We start from the raw sequence: 18,523 nt of genomic DNA, 5'->3' as shown, positions 1-18,523 counted from the left end.
ACACACACACACACACATAAACATTGTGTGTTTTGAATTAAGGTAACAAGTAATTTCATTTTTTTGTCTTCTATGTAATAATGTTTTAAAATGGTTAGTGACTGACTCGGTGTTGCAAAATAGTTTAAATGTCTCAGTACTTGACAAAATCTGCATTTAGAAGATGAGTGTGCTTTGTTGTTGTTATTCTCAATACTGAACGTGTAGGCCAACTACATTTCCCATAGTCTTCAGAACTGCTTTCTTTGATGAATGATAAATGCAGATTGCTTTTATCCTTTACAATGATATTTAGTGGAAAAAAGTGAATATCCAAGAAAGTATTTTTAAATAACAATTTTACATTGTGAGTGAATGCACTTTTCTAAACATGCTTTAAAACATTAGCAATGTTTCATGTTTAGCAATTTTAAAAAGACTTTCAAATACATAGTATTTTTTATAACCAGTTCTTTCCTTAACTCATAACATCATCCTCATATTATCTTTTAAAATAGATAGTATATTAATTATAAGTTCAAATTAGTGATAATAGTTGCAACAAATTGAGTGCCTCCTTTTTCTCAGACTGTGTTCAGGTTACCTTAAAAATAATAGCTAATATATTAATATTAAGCATTTATACTATGCTCATTTAATTCTCACTTTAGGAATCTGGGGCTTTTAGAGGTAAGTCATTTGTCCCTAGTTATATAACCAAGAACTGACAAAACCAGGATACTCTGATTTCATTTATTCAACACATATTTATTGGGCACATACTATGTGCTAGGAACCATTTTAAATTCTGGAAATACAGTCATCAATAAAATTGACAAGATTTATACCTCTCGTAGGACACAGTCTGCCTCCAGTGTCTTTGCTCTTAACCATTTTGCTGTGGTAACTACTTTACATATATCATAATCCTGTAAGTGTTTGATGTATCCCCCTTTATAGATAAAATTCTGAGGCACTTTTAGATAAATTAACTTTCTCAAGATGTCATAGGTCTGTCACCTTGCAAAGCTGTTAGCCCATACCTTCTCCATTTTGTAAACAAACATGGCTGAAATAAAAGTAAATCTTTATATTACAATTAGTATCTGTTTTATAAGTTTCTTGGCCAGAAATTCATTATTCCAGAGATTAAATGCTCTATAAAGAAGAGTTGTCATAGGGTTAATCTAGATTGACATGCTTTGGGAATCCATTAAATTACTTCTTTGTTTGGGAGTCAGTTTAGTTAGTGACATAAAAGAGACTGTTATTGCTTTGGCAAAAAACAAAACGACAACAGGAACTTATTTGTTTACTACCATCCTCCTGAATGGCAATGAACACTATGTGAACTTAAATAATAGATTTTTTAAAGCAGTCTTTTGAAATTGAAAATTTTATCTATGAAAAATGTCATGGATGTACATGGTTTCCTAAATGTTCGTCAGGGCTAAATTTGCTTTTAAATTTGAAACAGGACACACAATCTGTTTCTTCTTAGGTTGCTATTTCTGTATCTCCTTCACTTTTCAGTGAATCACCAATTGCCATTTCAAACCAATTTAGAATTTTCCTTTATTAAATAGAATAGAAGACAAAATGTTTGGGAAATTTATTAGCGAGAAAAGTAAAATCAGTCCTTTGGTAAGAAGCAACACCAACATAATGCTTTCTCATTCTAGGCTCAATATATCTCTACCAGTCACAATAATCTGGTCTACATTTACTCCTTTAACTTGTCTTACAAAAACAGTAGACATATTGAATATTTTTTCATATATTTTGTCTTGTGCCTGCACAAGATTCTGGTGCAATCCCCAGATGGAAAATAAGTGTTTTAGACAAAACAGTATGTAACACACAATATCCAAAACAATACTTATAATAAAACCTCTTTTAAAAAATGTTTTCTGAACAAATGAAAGATAACACGCTGGCAAACACATATTCATATGGTTAACAGAAATTTTAGGAATATTATTTAGGAAACATAACCACTAGAGAGGTCATTGACAATAAATGTTTATGTGGAGAAAAAATAGTAAAACTATGAAAGAATGGAGTCTTGAATGAAAAAGCTTCCACTATTCATCATCAATGAGATATATCCAATCATTGCCTTTAATCTTATTTTTGAAGTGATGACATAGGGGGAAGGAAAAGTCTTCTAGAAAATGACATAACCATCCTGAGGGTTTTGACTAAAATATAAAGTGTAATCAATTTACATACCTTTGAAAACTAATGTTTATTTTTAAAATTACATAAAATATAATCAAGAATCTCTGTTATTCTTGTCCCTGTAATATATAACTAAGTAGTATATGATTACTACTGTTGTAAATTTAACATTCACACATATCTTGAATTGCTCAATAGACTCTAAAATATTTACCTGGACGTTGTTTTCTTCAAAAGATTATGCTTCATGCAGTCAAATATCATTAACTTCAATCTCTTATGATTCTTCTGGTGTAGTATTTCCCAGGATGAAAACACAGTTTACTTGTCAGTTAAAGATTAAGATTCAGAATTCGCTTTTTAGGAGAACTTTTTAAAGTCAATGTTTTCCATTGTTTGTAAGTCTGTTACTATTTTTAGAGAAAATGGAGCAAAGGAAAGGAGTGTGTTTGATAACAAAAGCTTCTTATTCTACCAATAAAATTTCAGTTGATGAAATATCATCCAATATTTGTGCAATAGTGAAAACATTTTGATCTGGGCAACAGTATAAAGGTAGGAAATAGAGAGAAAGGAGATATAAAGAAAAGAGGAAGGAAAGGAGAACATGTCTTACAATTAGGTTTGAATTTGGTCACTTGAGAGTCCACCTATGTATACATAAGAAACCCATAAGGGGTTTATACTCTGACTGGAAAAACATAGAGTAAATGAAGAAAATGGAATGGAAGATAGAGTGTGACATGATCTGTATGAAATTTTTCAGTTTTGTTCCTAGCAAATATTCTGCCCATTTGATAGCATTTTTCTATATTGATTCTTTAGTATAGATTCCAAGACCTAATATTTATATATAGATTATATAAATCAGGGTTTGTAAGATTTTAGTCTGGAAAAATATTCCAATTTGAATAAGAATATTTGATTTGAATAGAAAATTTATGTTTATAAGGAGAAAATGTTTCCATTGGTATTATCTGTGCCTCCTCAATCACGATGTTCTCTCGTTCATTGCTATGCATGTGCAATTTAATATAATACCTACTACATAAAAGGCTTTTAACACAAAGGAATTTAAGTTAGTGATTACTACCCTCAAGTAGGAGATAAAGGTCTCTGTTTCTAAACCACTGGCAAAGGAGCTGGGGCAAAGATCTTTGATTACCCTTTGAGGTTATGAAATAAAGCACCTCAGTATAAAAAACAAAGTGTTAGGTTCAGTATGCCTCTGATTTCAGATCATAAAACACTTTTGACTTGGGAATCCGATATATCTGGGTTTACTGCTAGCTAGCTTTTTCACGTTCACTCACTAGCTGTGTAACCTTGGGCAAGTTGCCTAGTTTCTCGCACCCTTCGTTTCTCTGTCTGTAAAATGGAGTTAAAAATATGTAGCCACAATCATAGTGAGGTGATGCATGTGAAAATTCTAGTGCAGTCCCTGACAAAGTAGACAACTGGGAAATTTATGAGATAGTGAGAATAACTTTGCAATTGTGTACCATAATGTCAGCAGCTTTTCCTGTTGAAGTGAAGCGTTTATCTATGTGAGAAGAATGTTTCCTCAGAAGATAAGTTGTTATAATTTAACCTGCTCTTTTTGTCAGTTTGGAAAAGGTTAAACTTACAAAATATACATAAATTTCTGATTTATTATGTCAGCCTGTCACGTTTTCAAGACCATTCTGATAATAATTTAAACTTGAATTGCAGAGTTAAATAAAATTGTACTTCCGGTTTCTTGCAGCCCTCCAGATAGACTCAGTGTAGAGTTTAACATTAGCGAAGAGTTCTGGGTAAACCATTTTTACAAGTTTTCATCTGGATTTTTTAAATATGACATTGATTGAAATTGCATCGCTACCAACACTAGTCCTCTTACTCTCTCATTTTTCATGGTCATCACATTAACTTTATCCACAGAAATACATAGAGTAGTATATTATTATGATTCAAACTTCCTAGATAATATGTATTCCATTCCCCAGGAAAAGAAACATTTCTTTGCAAATGCAGCATATATATGTGCATGTGTTCGTGTTAAAGAAATTAGTATTGAAATTTAAGATTTACAACATTAGCATCTTACCTTCCTGTCATTTGTTCGCCACACAACCTGGGCAGATACAAAAAAAACTGATGTCCTGCTTTTGACTCTACTGTAGCAATGAAAGTGAAAGGAAATCCCATTCCCAAATTTGAAGAAAGGTAGTATGCAGACTGTGAAAAAAATCCCTCAGTGGTCCCATTGTGTACAGTTTTCTGCCCAATGTTTAATCCTATTTTCAAATGGCATTGTTGAAGTTCAAAAAAAAATAATTTAAAGGAAGTGGGAAAGTCACTTGGTGTGTTTTCTCCGAAATGCATTAAAAATATCCCCTTTATAAGGCATCTTGAAGAACCATGCGAATTACAAGGCTGATGGGAGGCACTATTGAAAAAACTGTGCTGTATCTTCATGTGATGTTTAAGACAGTTACTGGAGTTCACTACTACCCACATTTCTTTCAGAATCATTTCAGAAGGTCAGCTAAAAATGCTGTTAACTATAAGAGACTCTGTCAAAAGGTATTAAGGCGACATACCATTAATGCTAGTTTAACCTAAAAAAAAAAAAAATTATCCTGTAATGAAATGCTTTATACAAACTCAGGAAAGATAGGAAATTCAGTTCTCTTCTACATTAGCCAGTTTTTGAGACCCATGGCGGTGTGATATAGACATCGTAATTTGACTCCCTGCAGTGGCTTTGTAATGGCCCCTTAATACTTATCCATAGATGTGTTTGCTTTTGTGAACATGTCTCAGAGACCTAGAAGTGACTTTTCTCCAAAATGGAGGAAGGATTTGGAAGAAGTTGTGAGTAAAAAGGAGAATTTATTTTCCTTGCCCATCTCTCGACGTTTCTCCCTAGCACATAAAACATAGACATCAACACACACACACACACACACTTTGAAATGAGGCATGTGTATAAAGAGCATTTTAAAAGTGACTTTTTTTTTTCCCAAAATGGGTCCATCAGGCGCTGAACCCAGTACTACCATTTTCATACTCAAGATAGCCACCACCTTCATCCATCGGTGTCAAATCTTTAGTTCAGGAGACAAGCCTAGCTGATATTGACATGACTACAAATGAGGACTAGAATGAGATGAAAGTGTCTGCAGTACTTTATGTCCTTCTGAAACTTGAAAACGAAACACCATCAGACTTTACAAAGGTCAACTTGGGAGAAAATAAAAGCCAGCATACTCTCTGGATGATTTATAATTTGACCAAATTTACAGTCTTTATCTGATCAAATTATTTGAGCCCTGCTCAGAGACATAAATCATTGAGGAGTTCCTAAACGTCAAGAAAATGTTGGAGAGTGTTTTCTTTTTATTCCACATGAAAGTCAGAAATAAAAGGGAATCTTTTTGAAGGAGCAGAGAGTTCATGACTCAAGGATCTTGATGTCTCACTTCTCAATCAGAGATGGCTCTCCACCCGGGCAGACAGGATGATCACCCAAAAAAACATCATATAAAGAGTGCTTTAACACCTTGGAATTGTTTCCCCCCTGCCCATCTTATCTCCATCTTTCCTCCTTCCTGCCTTGAAATTCCCTTCATTAGATAGGCACTTAGTCTCTAGAAGTTTGGTATTAAATATGCTGCCTGGGAGAATTTTCTGACCTTTGCTTTAAGTGCAGATTGTGTCATCAGATTATCTAGCCAACACTTGTCATTCTGATACGATAAAACATAGTTAAATTTCATTGAAGAAAGAGAAAATATACGTGAAATTGATATCATCATTATCATTTGGAGTTACTTAAAACTATGTTGAAGTATCCTTATTATCTGGCTTTCACTTATGTTTCCAACCTGTTTTCCCCTCTTCCTTTGCATGTGTCATTCATTGGCCTTCCAGCTCTTCCTGTACACACCTGACACTTTCCCACACTTGTGACTTTGTTCATTCTCTTTCCGAAGCCCTCACAAATCATTTGTCCTCCTTGATAATTTGTCCATTGGCAGATGAGATCTCTTGAGACAGCTATGCACAGTAAAGATTTTAGCCCCAGTGAGCAGTTATGAGCCATCGAGGGGTTCTAGAGTTATAAGGTGCATAACTGGAGTCTTGCCAATGATGGAGAATGTGTAAACCACCCCAAAGATTCTATCTGGTCGTTCTATAACAACCCAAAATATGCAATATTAGTTAAATCCACCAGGGATTCTAATGCAGGTGAATCCAGGACCTCTTTTTGAAAAAACTGCTCTAACCAGATCTCCCTTTGCTTTTTAAACTTCAGGCAAAAGACATTCCAGAAAACATTTTTCAAAACAAAAATGTCATTAAAATTATTATTAATTCTCAGAAATTCAAAAACATTAGAGTACAGATATTTTATTCCCTACCTCCCTAGCTGGATTTTTCACAAGTATTTACATGGTAGATAGCTAAATGTGGATTAATGAAATTGCTACTAATCACTTTTTAAGAAAATGTAGGAATCCCAAGAACATGCTATAATTTGCATCACTTTTGTGCTGCCTCTGCCAGCTCTGTGGTTAGAGTAACAAAACAACTATTTATGAAAAGGGCAGATTTCAGATGAAAATAATTCTTTTGCAAAACTCAGGAAACGGTATTAGAGCCTGCGAACTGTGCTCTTCCAACTGGAGAATCCTGTATTTGTAATAAATTCCTTTTGCTCTGGATGAGTTCTGCATTTTCAATGAGGTTAACTTGGCAACATTCTAGTTGATTTTAATAAAAATAGCTGCTTTGAGGACAGGGAGCTGAGGTTGCCAAATTTACAGCTGCCTTGCACAATTGCTCTTACACCTCCTTCAGGGCTACTTAGAACCAGTAAGCAAATTAAGTGTATCGATTGCAATTTTGTTGGACTAACCCCCCCTCTTTTTTTCTTAGGGAATAAACTTGATTCCTTTCAGTATGTGTCTATTCAGAGTGATCTCTTTTCTTTTCAGCCATAACACAAAGACAACATCATGGCTGGATCCACGACTTGCGAAAAAGGCTAAACCTCCAGAAGAGTGCAAAGAAAATGGTAGGTTATTCAGTTTTTATGGTGTTTCAGCATTGCACTTCGAGAATATTTGTGTTTCTTAAAAGAGGGTCTCACCTAAAACAGCAATAGTGTAGTTGAAACAATTTTAAAGATGGAATATTTAACGCTCAGATAGGAGAGAGAATTAGCTCAGCATTTCAGCAGTGCCATGTGGGTTTCCTTTTTCTCTCTGAGGAGACTGTGCTGGATCTCACTTCTCTGTCATCTCTGTTGCTGGTTCTGTTTGACTTCTGGCCTGACTTTCCACCACCTTTTAAGGACTTTTGTTTGCAATATGTCTCTCTGAGGACTCTGATCTTTTCATTGAAATTAAATATGATATACAGAGAAACAGTACTGTGAACCTATAAATAATGTTTGATTTTTGTGTTTTGAGGCATAGTATTCTGCTAGTTATTAAGGAATCAGTGATATAAAGCTCTATACATATGACTACTTTCTTTTAATCACACATTTAAATAAAATAATTAATTACATGAATGTACTGGGTTATCCTTAGTATTTTCTAGTTTCTAACGTAATAACATTAACTTGCTTAAAAATCAACTGTTTTCATATATGTGAAGAATTTTTTTAAAATAATTTTAAGGATTACATGAATGTAAACCTTGTCTTTAAATCAGGAAATTATATAGATGAAGTGTGTTACGGAAGATATTTATATATTTTTTAAAATATAGAGCTTAATGTTAAAAGAACACTTATAAGTAATCTAAAATAATAAAATGCACCCTCTCCTGATGATTTATTATTTGGCCACATTTATAGCCTTTATTTGATCAAATTATTAGAATCTGTTCAGAGGCATCTATCATTGAAGAACTCTTAAAAGTGAAAAAAGTGATGAGGACTATTTAAACTTTTTTAAAAGTCTGTAATTCCAAAAGGCCCGTTATTTTAACAGTAATTCTGGCTTTCTCAGATAGTATATAGGAAATATTATTATTCATATGTTATATGGGAACTATTTACAATCTAGTTATACTATTGAGTTACATAAAAAACGAGAGTATACAATTTACATGTACATATTTCAATGCATAAATATCCAGTTTTCAAGCACTATATTTCATTTCTTATTCATAGCTATATCTGTATGCCTTCTGTACAATAGTACAGCTGTATGTACTTGAATTTCATAAAATTATTATGTGGCCTGGACTTTTGAGCACCATTATGTTATATTTCATTGACACTATTAAGACGTGTGTTGCAAAATGTGATAAGTTATAAATTGAAATGACCTGATCTGTTATATCTGGGAGTTACAATTTACTTACGCCACAGATGTAAAACCTTTGTATATACTAATTTAAGTGAATTTAACAATTTTGCAGTTCTGTGACACATTGAACTTCTTGGCTGTCTTGTTCCTTTGAGTTGTTCTTTTCATTATAAAAGCCTATTGAAGTCAAATTTTAAAATCCTGGGAGAGATGTAGGTATAACATATTGCATAATTATAATTTTTCAGTGTTATCAGTGTTTCCCACATCTGCACTTTGCCTTCTCTGGATGGTCGATGGCTAAAATATGATGCCAGTGTCTGTGAAAAACAGGTCATTAAGAAATGAGTCCTAGAATACAGTCTTATAGCTCAGAGTGATTTGTAATTGGTCATTGCTATTTGTTCTCATTTTCTACAAAATAAGTAATTCATGGATTTTATTCCATATATTATTGGAATGTTTTACAATGGAAACTAACATCTAATTAGTTGGAATGCCATTATTCCAAACTTGTGTTTTAAGTTTTCTTGCCAAGAGAAGTGCTTTCAGGTGATATTGTTACTTCTGTTTCATTTTTCTTTTCTTTAAATAACATAGGTTAAAATTGCTTGTTCGAAATGTTGGATGTTAATGGACTGCTGTTGAACCTACTAGTTAAGTCAGGCTTCTTTGTATGTATCACAGTTCAGCACAGATCAAACAGAGTTAGTAAAGTCATCTTCTGAATGATGGACTGTGTGTAAATTGTGTATTAAAATGTGTAGAGGCTCAAGATGATAATATCTTTCTCCAGTAAAGATAGCGTGTTTTCTCCTGCCAGGGAGGTGGAGTGGAGGCTAATTACCTCAATCTAATCTGGAGCTGAGCCAACATGAGGTTGGGTTCAGTTTTGGTGAGACCCAATCTATCTCTGATTTGCTCCTATTCTTAGGGTGTTTGCCTACCCAGGTTTTCAACTAACGGTCTATTGCAGGTCTGCAAACACATTCTGTAAAAAGTCAGGTAATAAATATTTTAGGCTTTGCAGGTCATCCTCTCTTTGCAACTAACTGTTGTTCAAAAGCAACCAAAGTCAATATATAAATAAGGGGCACAGATGTATTCTGGTAAAATTTGTTTAAGAACACAGGGATTTCACATAACAAAGTGCTTGTATTTTGATTTCTTTTCTCAACCATTTAAAAGTGTATAAACTGTTATTAGCTGGCAGACCATACAAAAAATAGTGACAGGCTGGATTTGGTCCACAGAATGAACCCTGGCCTACAGGCAGGTCTTGCACACCAAAATTTTTTAAGTGTTTTTCTTCTCTGTAGTGCAAGACTGAAAAAAATATGGGTGTTTTTCAGGGGTTTAGCTTCGTATTTTGCCTCTAGACCTTGTAGGTTCAGAATTTGAGAAACATTATCATGGATAACTGGCCATGTGTTTGAGATCTCTCAAGGCTATGTTTTGTCACTTCAATCCCACAAGACTCCTCAACTCAGTGCTGGTTTTTCTAACCCCCAGCAGTGGTCTTCTTCCCAGGCTGCCTCTGAATTCTTTCCAGAGCCTCAAATCAACACAATCAGCTGCACATTGTACTCTCACCTCTCCAGGGTTGTTTCCGTGTCAGAATTTTGATGGTCTATGCCTGTTGTTTTAGAGTTCTCTGGTCTCTTTAAACTGCTTACTTTTTACATTTTATCTAGAGTTTTTATGTGTTCTCATGGGTTATAACCTGCTGACCCCACCGACCTGGAACAGAAATTTTAGTGCAGTAATTTTTAAGTAGCACATTTTAGACCTAATTGGGTTGCATCCCATAAATTCTTTATTAGGATTATAATTTATAGCTAACCTCTCAAGATTGAATTCCATGATATTGTATATGTGCACATACTATTATGAAGGTCTGCATGCATGTGTGTGTATGTAGATACGGATCTGTAAATATATGCTTCTGCACATCTGTTCACACAGGTGCATGAAGTTAATGCCTTGGCCAACTATATTAAGAGGAAGACAAGTGAAAGAGAGACAGAAGGGGTATCAACTGATTTAAATTATTCTTGGGCTAGAGAAAAAAACTAGCAGATGTTTTCTCATTGCTATCAGGTGGAAGGGGGAGCATGGCTCAGTACAAATACATATTAAGCAACCACTTATTTTGTTCACACTAAAGCAATTATTTTGCTTTTCTTTATTTGAAGGATAATACTGCTACTAAACATAAAATATACTTGCTTCTCTCATAATGTGGTTGAAAGTACTGAAGTCATTGTATCCTATGCGTTTGTCATAGCTCTGTCCATTTTTAGCATTTTAAGACAAGTCTACAGGGCAGTAAAAAGTCTCCACCTGTAACTGGATTCTAATATGAGTATTTTGGGGAGTGCTGTTTAGCAAGCCAATATAGTCTTTTAGAAAATACCACAGAAATAGCAGTTAACTACGAAATAATTTGGATGCAAGTTTGGTTGAACTGTATATAAAGCACCATCATATTTGTCCCCAGCTCTCAGAATTGGAATTTGTCTGAGACAATTCCAATCACAAATATCCGACAGAAAATCACTGAGTTAGTGTTAGTATCACAATTGGTTAAAGCCTGTTAAGACCATTCTTTTCTTAAAGTTGAAATGCAGTTAAAATCAGTAGGCCCACAGTATTGTATTCAGGAGAGGGAAATCTCTGTTCCAAACCCAAATCTGTGGGCTCTTGGGCAGGGTACTTAATCTTTGGGAACCTCGGTTTGCTTACCTGTTAAGAGGGAATAATACTTATTTCATGCAGATTTCATTTCACGTACAAGAAGGACAGCTTGTTGTACCATAGGCTCTAAATAATTGTTCCTTTTGTTTCCTTCTGGTATGCTCTGAGCCAACAAGTTAACTTCGTAGAAGATAAAAAGAAATTCAGAATAGTTGGCCTACCCTAAGAGCCTTGAATTATTGCAGGGTGTCCTGGAGGGATGGAAAAGAATAAGCCATGTGGACAAAAATTATCCAGCCAGCTAATTTCAGACTAATGTGAATGGATTGGAGGTTTCCCCCTTTCATTCTGTTAAATTGGCTCTAAATTTTAACAAAGTTATAATTGCACCTGTATGAACTAGGAGGCTTTGTTTCTGTATTCTACATCTATGAATTGTGGGCTTTCTCACATTACAGAAAAACAATCACACAATATTAACCCATTTACCTGAGTTTACCCACTGCATTTCAACTGAGCTTAACTGAAGCTTGGAGCTATTACTTAATCTGCCTTTTTTAAAAAAGTGTCCAAAATCAACATCAACATAGACAGCATAAGCTATGCTTTATAATATTTATTAAATGGATGTTTTTTCAAGAGAAGGAGTTTGCCTTTCTAAAATAATAGAAAACAGTAATTAGTTTTAGGTCATTTCTTTAGTGAGTTTCATAGTACTGACACACAGATTTGGAAAGGAAATGTGTATTTTTCATAATTCAGATTTTATCTGTGGACAGCATAGTTTATTTTTCCTTAAATAGGGACTTTGGACTGTTTTTTCATTAAGTTTGTAGTGATAATTATGGTGCATTAATAATCTGTTTTCTCAAGATTAAATGTGGCCAAATTAGTTTCACCTTTAAATATTTGTTTTTCTAATCTAATAAACCTGCTAAGATTATGTTTGTGAAGCACCTTAAAATTTTTCCACTAGGAAGAATTCGTAAGAACATTCTGAAAATATTAACTATTCAATTACTAAAACTTCAAAATTGAAAAGATTCATTTATATGCTAATATTGATCTCCTATATGTAAATATTATAAACAAACAAATTTAAATGTTATTTTGTTTCTGTGCTAAGATTTTGGGTGTTTTTGTAAAAAAACAAAAAAACAAAAATTTAAATATCTTAATAGAAGCCTTAGTGCTTATTTTACTAATCGGCAATTATTAGTCATAATTTTCCATAGCAGCACTTTGAGGTACGCTTCATTCAATACTATGGCAACTTTTCTAGTATTTTTGGCTCAGAAGTACTAAGAAATAGCAACATTTTAGGAATATAAATGTTTTGTGGCAAAAATAATAATAATGCAAAATATATCATATAGGGTGGATAGTCCACTGTTGTGCACTAGTACCAAATTCTGAGTTGTTAATGGCCGGCATCTGTTCTAATTGGTCCCATTTTGTTCTGATTAGTTGGTGCCCCAACCCTAATAGTTATTAAATACTGAGTATAATTCCTGCACTAATTATTTGTGTAGTTCCCCCTCCCACCTGTTAATATTTACTGTAGCTATAAAGTAGTACCTATGTAAGGATTATGAAATTCTGTCCTTCTTTAGTTCTTTATTGCTCACGTGTCGTGCGGGAGACTGTCATGCGGGAGACCCTGCTCGCTGCGCCATTTGTCGTGCGGGGCGGCCTGCAGGGTCTCTGGTCCCGCTCCCCACATAACGCAGGATATGGTGAGGCCAAAAAGGAACACCCACGGAGCCATAGGTAAGGGAGTCATACCACTATATTCTCTCTGGCAGCACTATACTCTCACTGGAGGCTGGATCCACACTGTCCGCAAACCGCCATCCACGCTTGCCAGCCCAGCCGCCATCTTCTTGCTAGCCCCATTCTTTCTCTTTCCTCTCTCCCTCTCCTCCGTAGCCGCAGCAGTTATATTAGCGGCTAATTGGCTAACTGGCTACAGCTGACGGCCAATCAGCCACAGCTGACGGCCATCTACTACCCGAGCCAGCACTCCTCCACGTGAGGCCGAGAGCCTGTAAACTACTTTCTGGGGCTCTGTCCCCACATCACGTTACCTTTATATTTAGGAATGAGTTCTGCCTTGTCCTTACTCCTTAATGCGTACAAGCTTAAAAATAATGTTGACATCATTGAATTTGTTTGTTTTGCACAGTGGCAAAATGATTTCAAATTTTTTCAAATATGACTTTTAGATTTTTTTTTATTTCGAAAGAATTATAAATTCACAGGAAATAAAGGAATGTACCGAGAGGTCCCAAAGCACCCCTCACAAAGCATCCCACAATGTTAACACCTTATAAAAATATAATATCAAATTCAGGAAATTGACATTGGTACAAACCAAAGACCTTATTCAGATTCCACTAGTTATACAAGTATTCATTGTGTGTGTGTGTGTGTGTGTGTGTGTGTGTGTTTCCACAAAATTATATCACATGTGTAGTTCCACATAACTAGGACCACAATCGAGATTCAGAACTGTTCCATCACCACAAGGCTTCCTCATGCCAGCACTTTAGAACCATATCCACCTCCTCCCTCTATACAGTCCCTAACCTTTAACAACCGCTGACCTGTTCTCCATTTCAATTACTTTATTATTTTTAAAATGTTGTATAAACAGAATTCTACAGTGTCTAAACTTTTGAAATTGCTTTTTCCACTCAATTTAATTACATTGAAATCTATTTATGTGTGTATTGCTACTTTTTATGTACCATTTATTTAAGCATTTACCCATTGAAAGACATCTGGGTTGTTTCCTGTTTATAGCTAATTACAAATAAAACTGCTCCAGACATTTGTATACAGGTTTCTACATGAGCATAGGTTTGATTTCTTGATAAGTACCCAAGAGTACAATTGCTAGGTTATATAGAAACTACATTTTTAATTTTAGAATAAACTGCCAAACTATTTTCCAGACTGGTTGTACCCTTTTACACTCCCATCAGCAATGAACAAGTGATCCAGTTTCTCTGAATTCTTGCTAACATTTGGTGTTATGATTTTTTTTATTTTTTTATTTTTTTGCCATTCTGATACAAGTATGATATAGTGGTTTTACTTTGTATTTCCCTAATAGATAATAATATTGAACATCTTTTCATGTGATTATTCCCATTTGTATATCTGCTTAGTAGCATGCCTTTCAACCAATTTTTAATTAGATTGTTTTTTAATTCAGTTTTAAAAAGAGTTCTTTGCATATTCTATATATGTCCCTTTATCAGATATGTTGTTTACAAACATTATCTCCAAGTCTGTAATTAGCCTTTTCATTATCTTAACAAGGTCTTTTGCAGAGAAAATGTTTTTAATTTTGATGAAGTTCATTTTATGAATTTTTCCTTTTATGAATCATGCTTTTGATGTCAAGTCTAAGAACTCTTCAGCTAGCCCTAGATACTAAAGACTTTCTCGTATGTTTTTCCTAACTTGTATAGTTTTACATTTAAGTTTATGATATATTTTGAATTAATATTTATATGAAGTATAAGGTTTAGATTGAGGTTCAATTTTTTTTTCGTATGGCTATCTAATTTCTCCAACACCATTTGTTGAAAAGGCTGTGCTTTCTCCATTGTATTGTGCATGCACCTTTTCCATAAATCAGTTGGTTTCCACTGATCTATATGTATCTATCTCTGCACCAGAACCACCCTGTCTTGATTACTATAGTTATATAGTAAGCCCTAATATTAGGTAGACTAATACTTCCTACTTTAATCTTTTAAAAAGATAGATAGATGATAGATAGATAGATAGATAGATAGATAGATAGATAGATAGATAGATAGATAGATAGATGCCTCAATTAATCGGGAGATATAACAGTTCTAAATTTGTATGCACCTAATAATATAGCTTCAAGTCATACATAGAGGGAAAAATGACATCTAAAAAAGGAATTTGAAAATTCTATTATCAGAGTATGATTTCAATACATTAAACAAAAAAATAAAATTTGTATAACAGAAATAGTATTCTTGATCCAAAAGTCACATATTAAACATTGAATACATAGTACTCCACAGAGCAAGTCTCAACAAAATTCAAAAATAACTAAATTACAGGAAATTTTAATTATGTATCAATAAAAAGATAACTAAAGTCTCTCCATACTTGGAAATTTAAAAACACATTCCTTTTTTTTCTAACTTTATTAAGATGTAATTAGCAAATGAAATTTTGTCAGTTTAATGTATGCAATGTATACTGTGAAATCATTAACACAATATGGTTAGTCAATACGTCCATCAACTCACATAATTATCTTTTCATGTTTGTGTGGTGAGAACATTTAAGATTTACTCTCTTATCAACTTTAAGCATATAATACAATACTATTAACTATAGTCATCATGCTGTACATTAGATCTTTAGAAATTATTTATCTTGTAACTGGAAGTTTATACCTTTTGACCAGCTCTTCCCACTTCCCCCACTCCCCATCCCCTAGAAACCACTCTTCTACTCTCTGTTTTTATGAGTTCAACTTTTTTTATTTTCCACATATAAGTGAGATCATATAGTATTTGTCTTTCTCTGTCTGACTTATTAACGTAACATAATGCCCTCCAAGTCCATGCACATTGTTGCAAATGGCAGGATTTTTTCATATATTTGTGTGTGTGTGTATATATATGTGTGTATATATACATATATATATACACACACAAATATATGTATATATATATGTATATGTGTATATAAAATCTTATATATACATCACATATACTTTATCCATTCATCCATCAATGGACACTTATGTCTTGTTTCCATGTCTTGGCTATTTGAATCAAGCCACAGTGAAAAGGGAAGTGCAGATTTTTCTTCAAGGTAATGATTTAATTTCTTTAGATGTATACCCAAAAGTGTTTATTGGCCCATTCTTTAAATTAGATTAGTTTTTTCTATTGTTTCTATTGAGTTTATGAGTTCTTTATATATTTTGGATATTAACCCTTTTTCAGATAATGGAGCTGAACCCATAAAACCATAATAAATGGTTTGCAAATGTTTTCTGCCATTCCATAGATTGCCTTTGCATTTTGTTGATTTTTATTTCTTTGTTTTGTTGTCATTGTTCTTGCTAAAAAGCAGAAGATTTTTAGTTTGGTGTAGTACCACTTGTTTATTTTTGCTTTTATTTTTGTTCTTGTTTATTTTTGCTCTTGCTTTTGGTGTCATATCCAGAAAATTATTGCCAGCATCAATGTTAAGGAGCTTTTTCCATATGTTTTTTTGTAGGAGTTCTATGGTTTAAGGCTTTACATTTGAGACTTTAATCTATTTTTGAGTTAACGTTTATGAGCAGTGTAAGATAAGGGTCCAACTTCATTTTTCTGAATGTGAATATCTAGTTACCCAAACCTATTTATTGAAGAGACTATTATTCCTTATTGAGTATTCTTGGCTCCTTTATCAAACATCAGTTGATATATATCCATGGATTTATTTAGGGCTCTTTAGTCTATTCCATTTATGCCTGTGGCTGCTTTTATGCTAGTACCGTACTGTTTTTTGTTTTTTTTTAATTTTTCAGAGATTTTTATTAAAATATAGCTAATATACAATATAATATTAGTTTCAGGTATACACCATAGTTATTCAACATTTATATACCTAAATAAATGATCGCCATGATAAGTACAGCAACCATCTGACACCATACCACTCTATCATAATATTATGGACTATATTCACTATGCTATCTATACATTACATCTCCATGACATATGTGCTTTATACCTGAACCTTTGAACCACTATTCCTCTTTATCTTCCCCCCTTTTAATTTTTCAATTATGGTTGACATTCGACATTATATTAATTTCTGGTGTACAGCAGTGTTTAGACATTTATATAATTTAAGAGGTGTTTCCCCTAACTAGTCTAGTACCCACCTGGCACTATACATAGTTACTACCTTATTATTGACTATATTCCCTATGCTTTACTTTATACCTATTGACTGTTTTGTAACTTCCAATTTATATTTTTTTATCCCTTCACCTTTTTCAACCTGCTCTCAATGCCCTTCCAATCTATCACGTCAATAAATCTAGTACCCATCTGACACCATGGTAGTTATTACAATATTATTAACTATACTCCTTATGCTATACCCTACATCCCCATGACTACTGTGTAACAATCAATTTGTACTTCTTAATCTGTTCCTCTTTTTCACCCACGCAACCCCCCTCCCATCTGGCAACCATCAAATGCTCTCTGTGTCTATGAATTTCAGTTTCTTTTGTTTGTTTCTTTTGTTCATTAGATTACATTTATAAGTGAATAATATGATATTTGTCTTTCACATTTGACTTACTACACTCAGCACAATACCCTTTAGGTCCACCCTTGTTGTAGCAGATGTCTAAATTTCATTCTTTTTAATGGCTCAGTAGTATCCCATTGTACATATGTTCCACGTCTTCTTTATCCATTCAGGGACAACAGGCTGCCCTCATATCTTGGCTATTGTAAATAATGCTGCAATGAACCTATGGGTATGTGCACTCGAAGTAATGTTTTGGGTTTCTTCAGATAAATATCCATAGGTGGAATTATTAGGTCCTTCTTTGTCTCTTGTTATAGCCTTTGTTTTAAAGTTTATTTTGTCTGGTATAAGTATTGCTATTCAGCTCTTTCTTGTTTGTTTGTTTCCATTTTCATGAAATATCTTCTCCCATCCCTTTACGTTCAGTCTGTATGTATCTTTCAATGTATAGTGAGTCTCTTGTAGGCAGCATATGTATGGGTCTTCTTTTCTCTTCCATTGAACCACACTATATCTTTTGATTGTAACATTTAATCCATTTACATTTAAAGTAATTGTTGATAAATGTATGCCATTTTATTATTCATATATTTATCTTATTTTGTTTGTTTTATTGTCTTCCCTCTAAGATTCTTTACTAGTCTGGTGGTGATGAACTCCATTAACTTTGTCTTGTCTGGGAAGCTCTTTATCTGTTGTTCGATTCTAAATGATAGCTGTGCTGGTAATCTTGGTTGTAGGTCCTTGATTTTCATCACTTTGAATATTTTTGGCCAGTCCTCTCTGGTCTGCATGTTTCTGCTGAGAAATCAGATGATAGTGTTATAGGAGCTCCCTTGTAACTGCTTTTCTGTTGCTGATTTTAAGATTCTTTCTTTAGCTTTAATCTTTGGCATTTTAATTGTGATGTGTCTTGGTGTGGGCCTTTTTGGGTTCATCTTGTTTGGAACTCTGTGCTTCCTTGGCTTGAATATCCATTTCCTTTACCAGGGAAGTTTTCAGTCATTATTCTTTCAAATAGGTTTTCAATTCCT

General features: G+C 33.7%; 1 protein-coding gene across 9 annotated transcripts in view; it reads left to right on the top strand.

Annotated features, from left to right (window-relative positions):
• MAGI2 (membrane associated guanylate kinase, WW and PDZ domain containing 2) overlaps positions 1-18,523 on the top strand; it is a 1,294,930-nt gene that overhangs the window by 866,060 nt on the left and 410,347 nt on the right. For all 9 annotated transcript variants that reach the window (XM_074340646.1, XM_074340647.1, XM_074340644.1 and 6 more), the window contains one exon: positions 7,146-7,225. In XM_074340646.1, the coding sequence (XP_074196747.1) occupies positions 7,146-7,225 (80 nt within the window). The remainder of the gene's footprint in view (positions 1-7,145; positions 7,226-18,523) is intronic.

This window comes from Rhinolophus sinicus, linkage group LG09, assembly GCF_036562045.2.
Source record: "Rhinolophus sinicus isolate RSC01 linkage group LG09, ASM3656204v1, whole genome shotgun sequence".
In the NCBI taxonomy this organism is placed as follows: domain Eukaryota; kingdom Metazoa; phylum Chordata; class Mammalia; order Chiroptera; family Rhinolophidae; genus Rhinolophus; species Rhinolophus sinicus.
The sequence above is the reverse complement of the archived record's forward strand: the minus strand, read 5'-3'. Positions and strand labels throughout refer to the sequence as shown.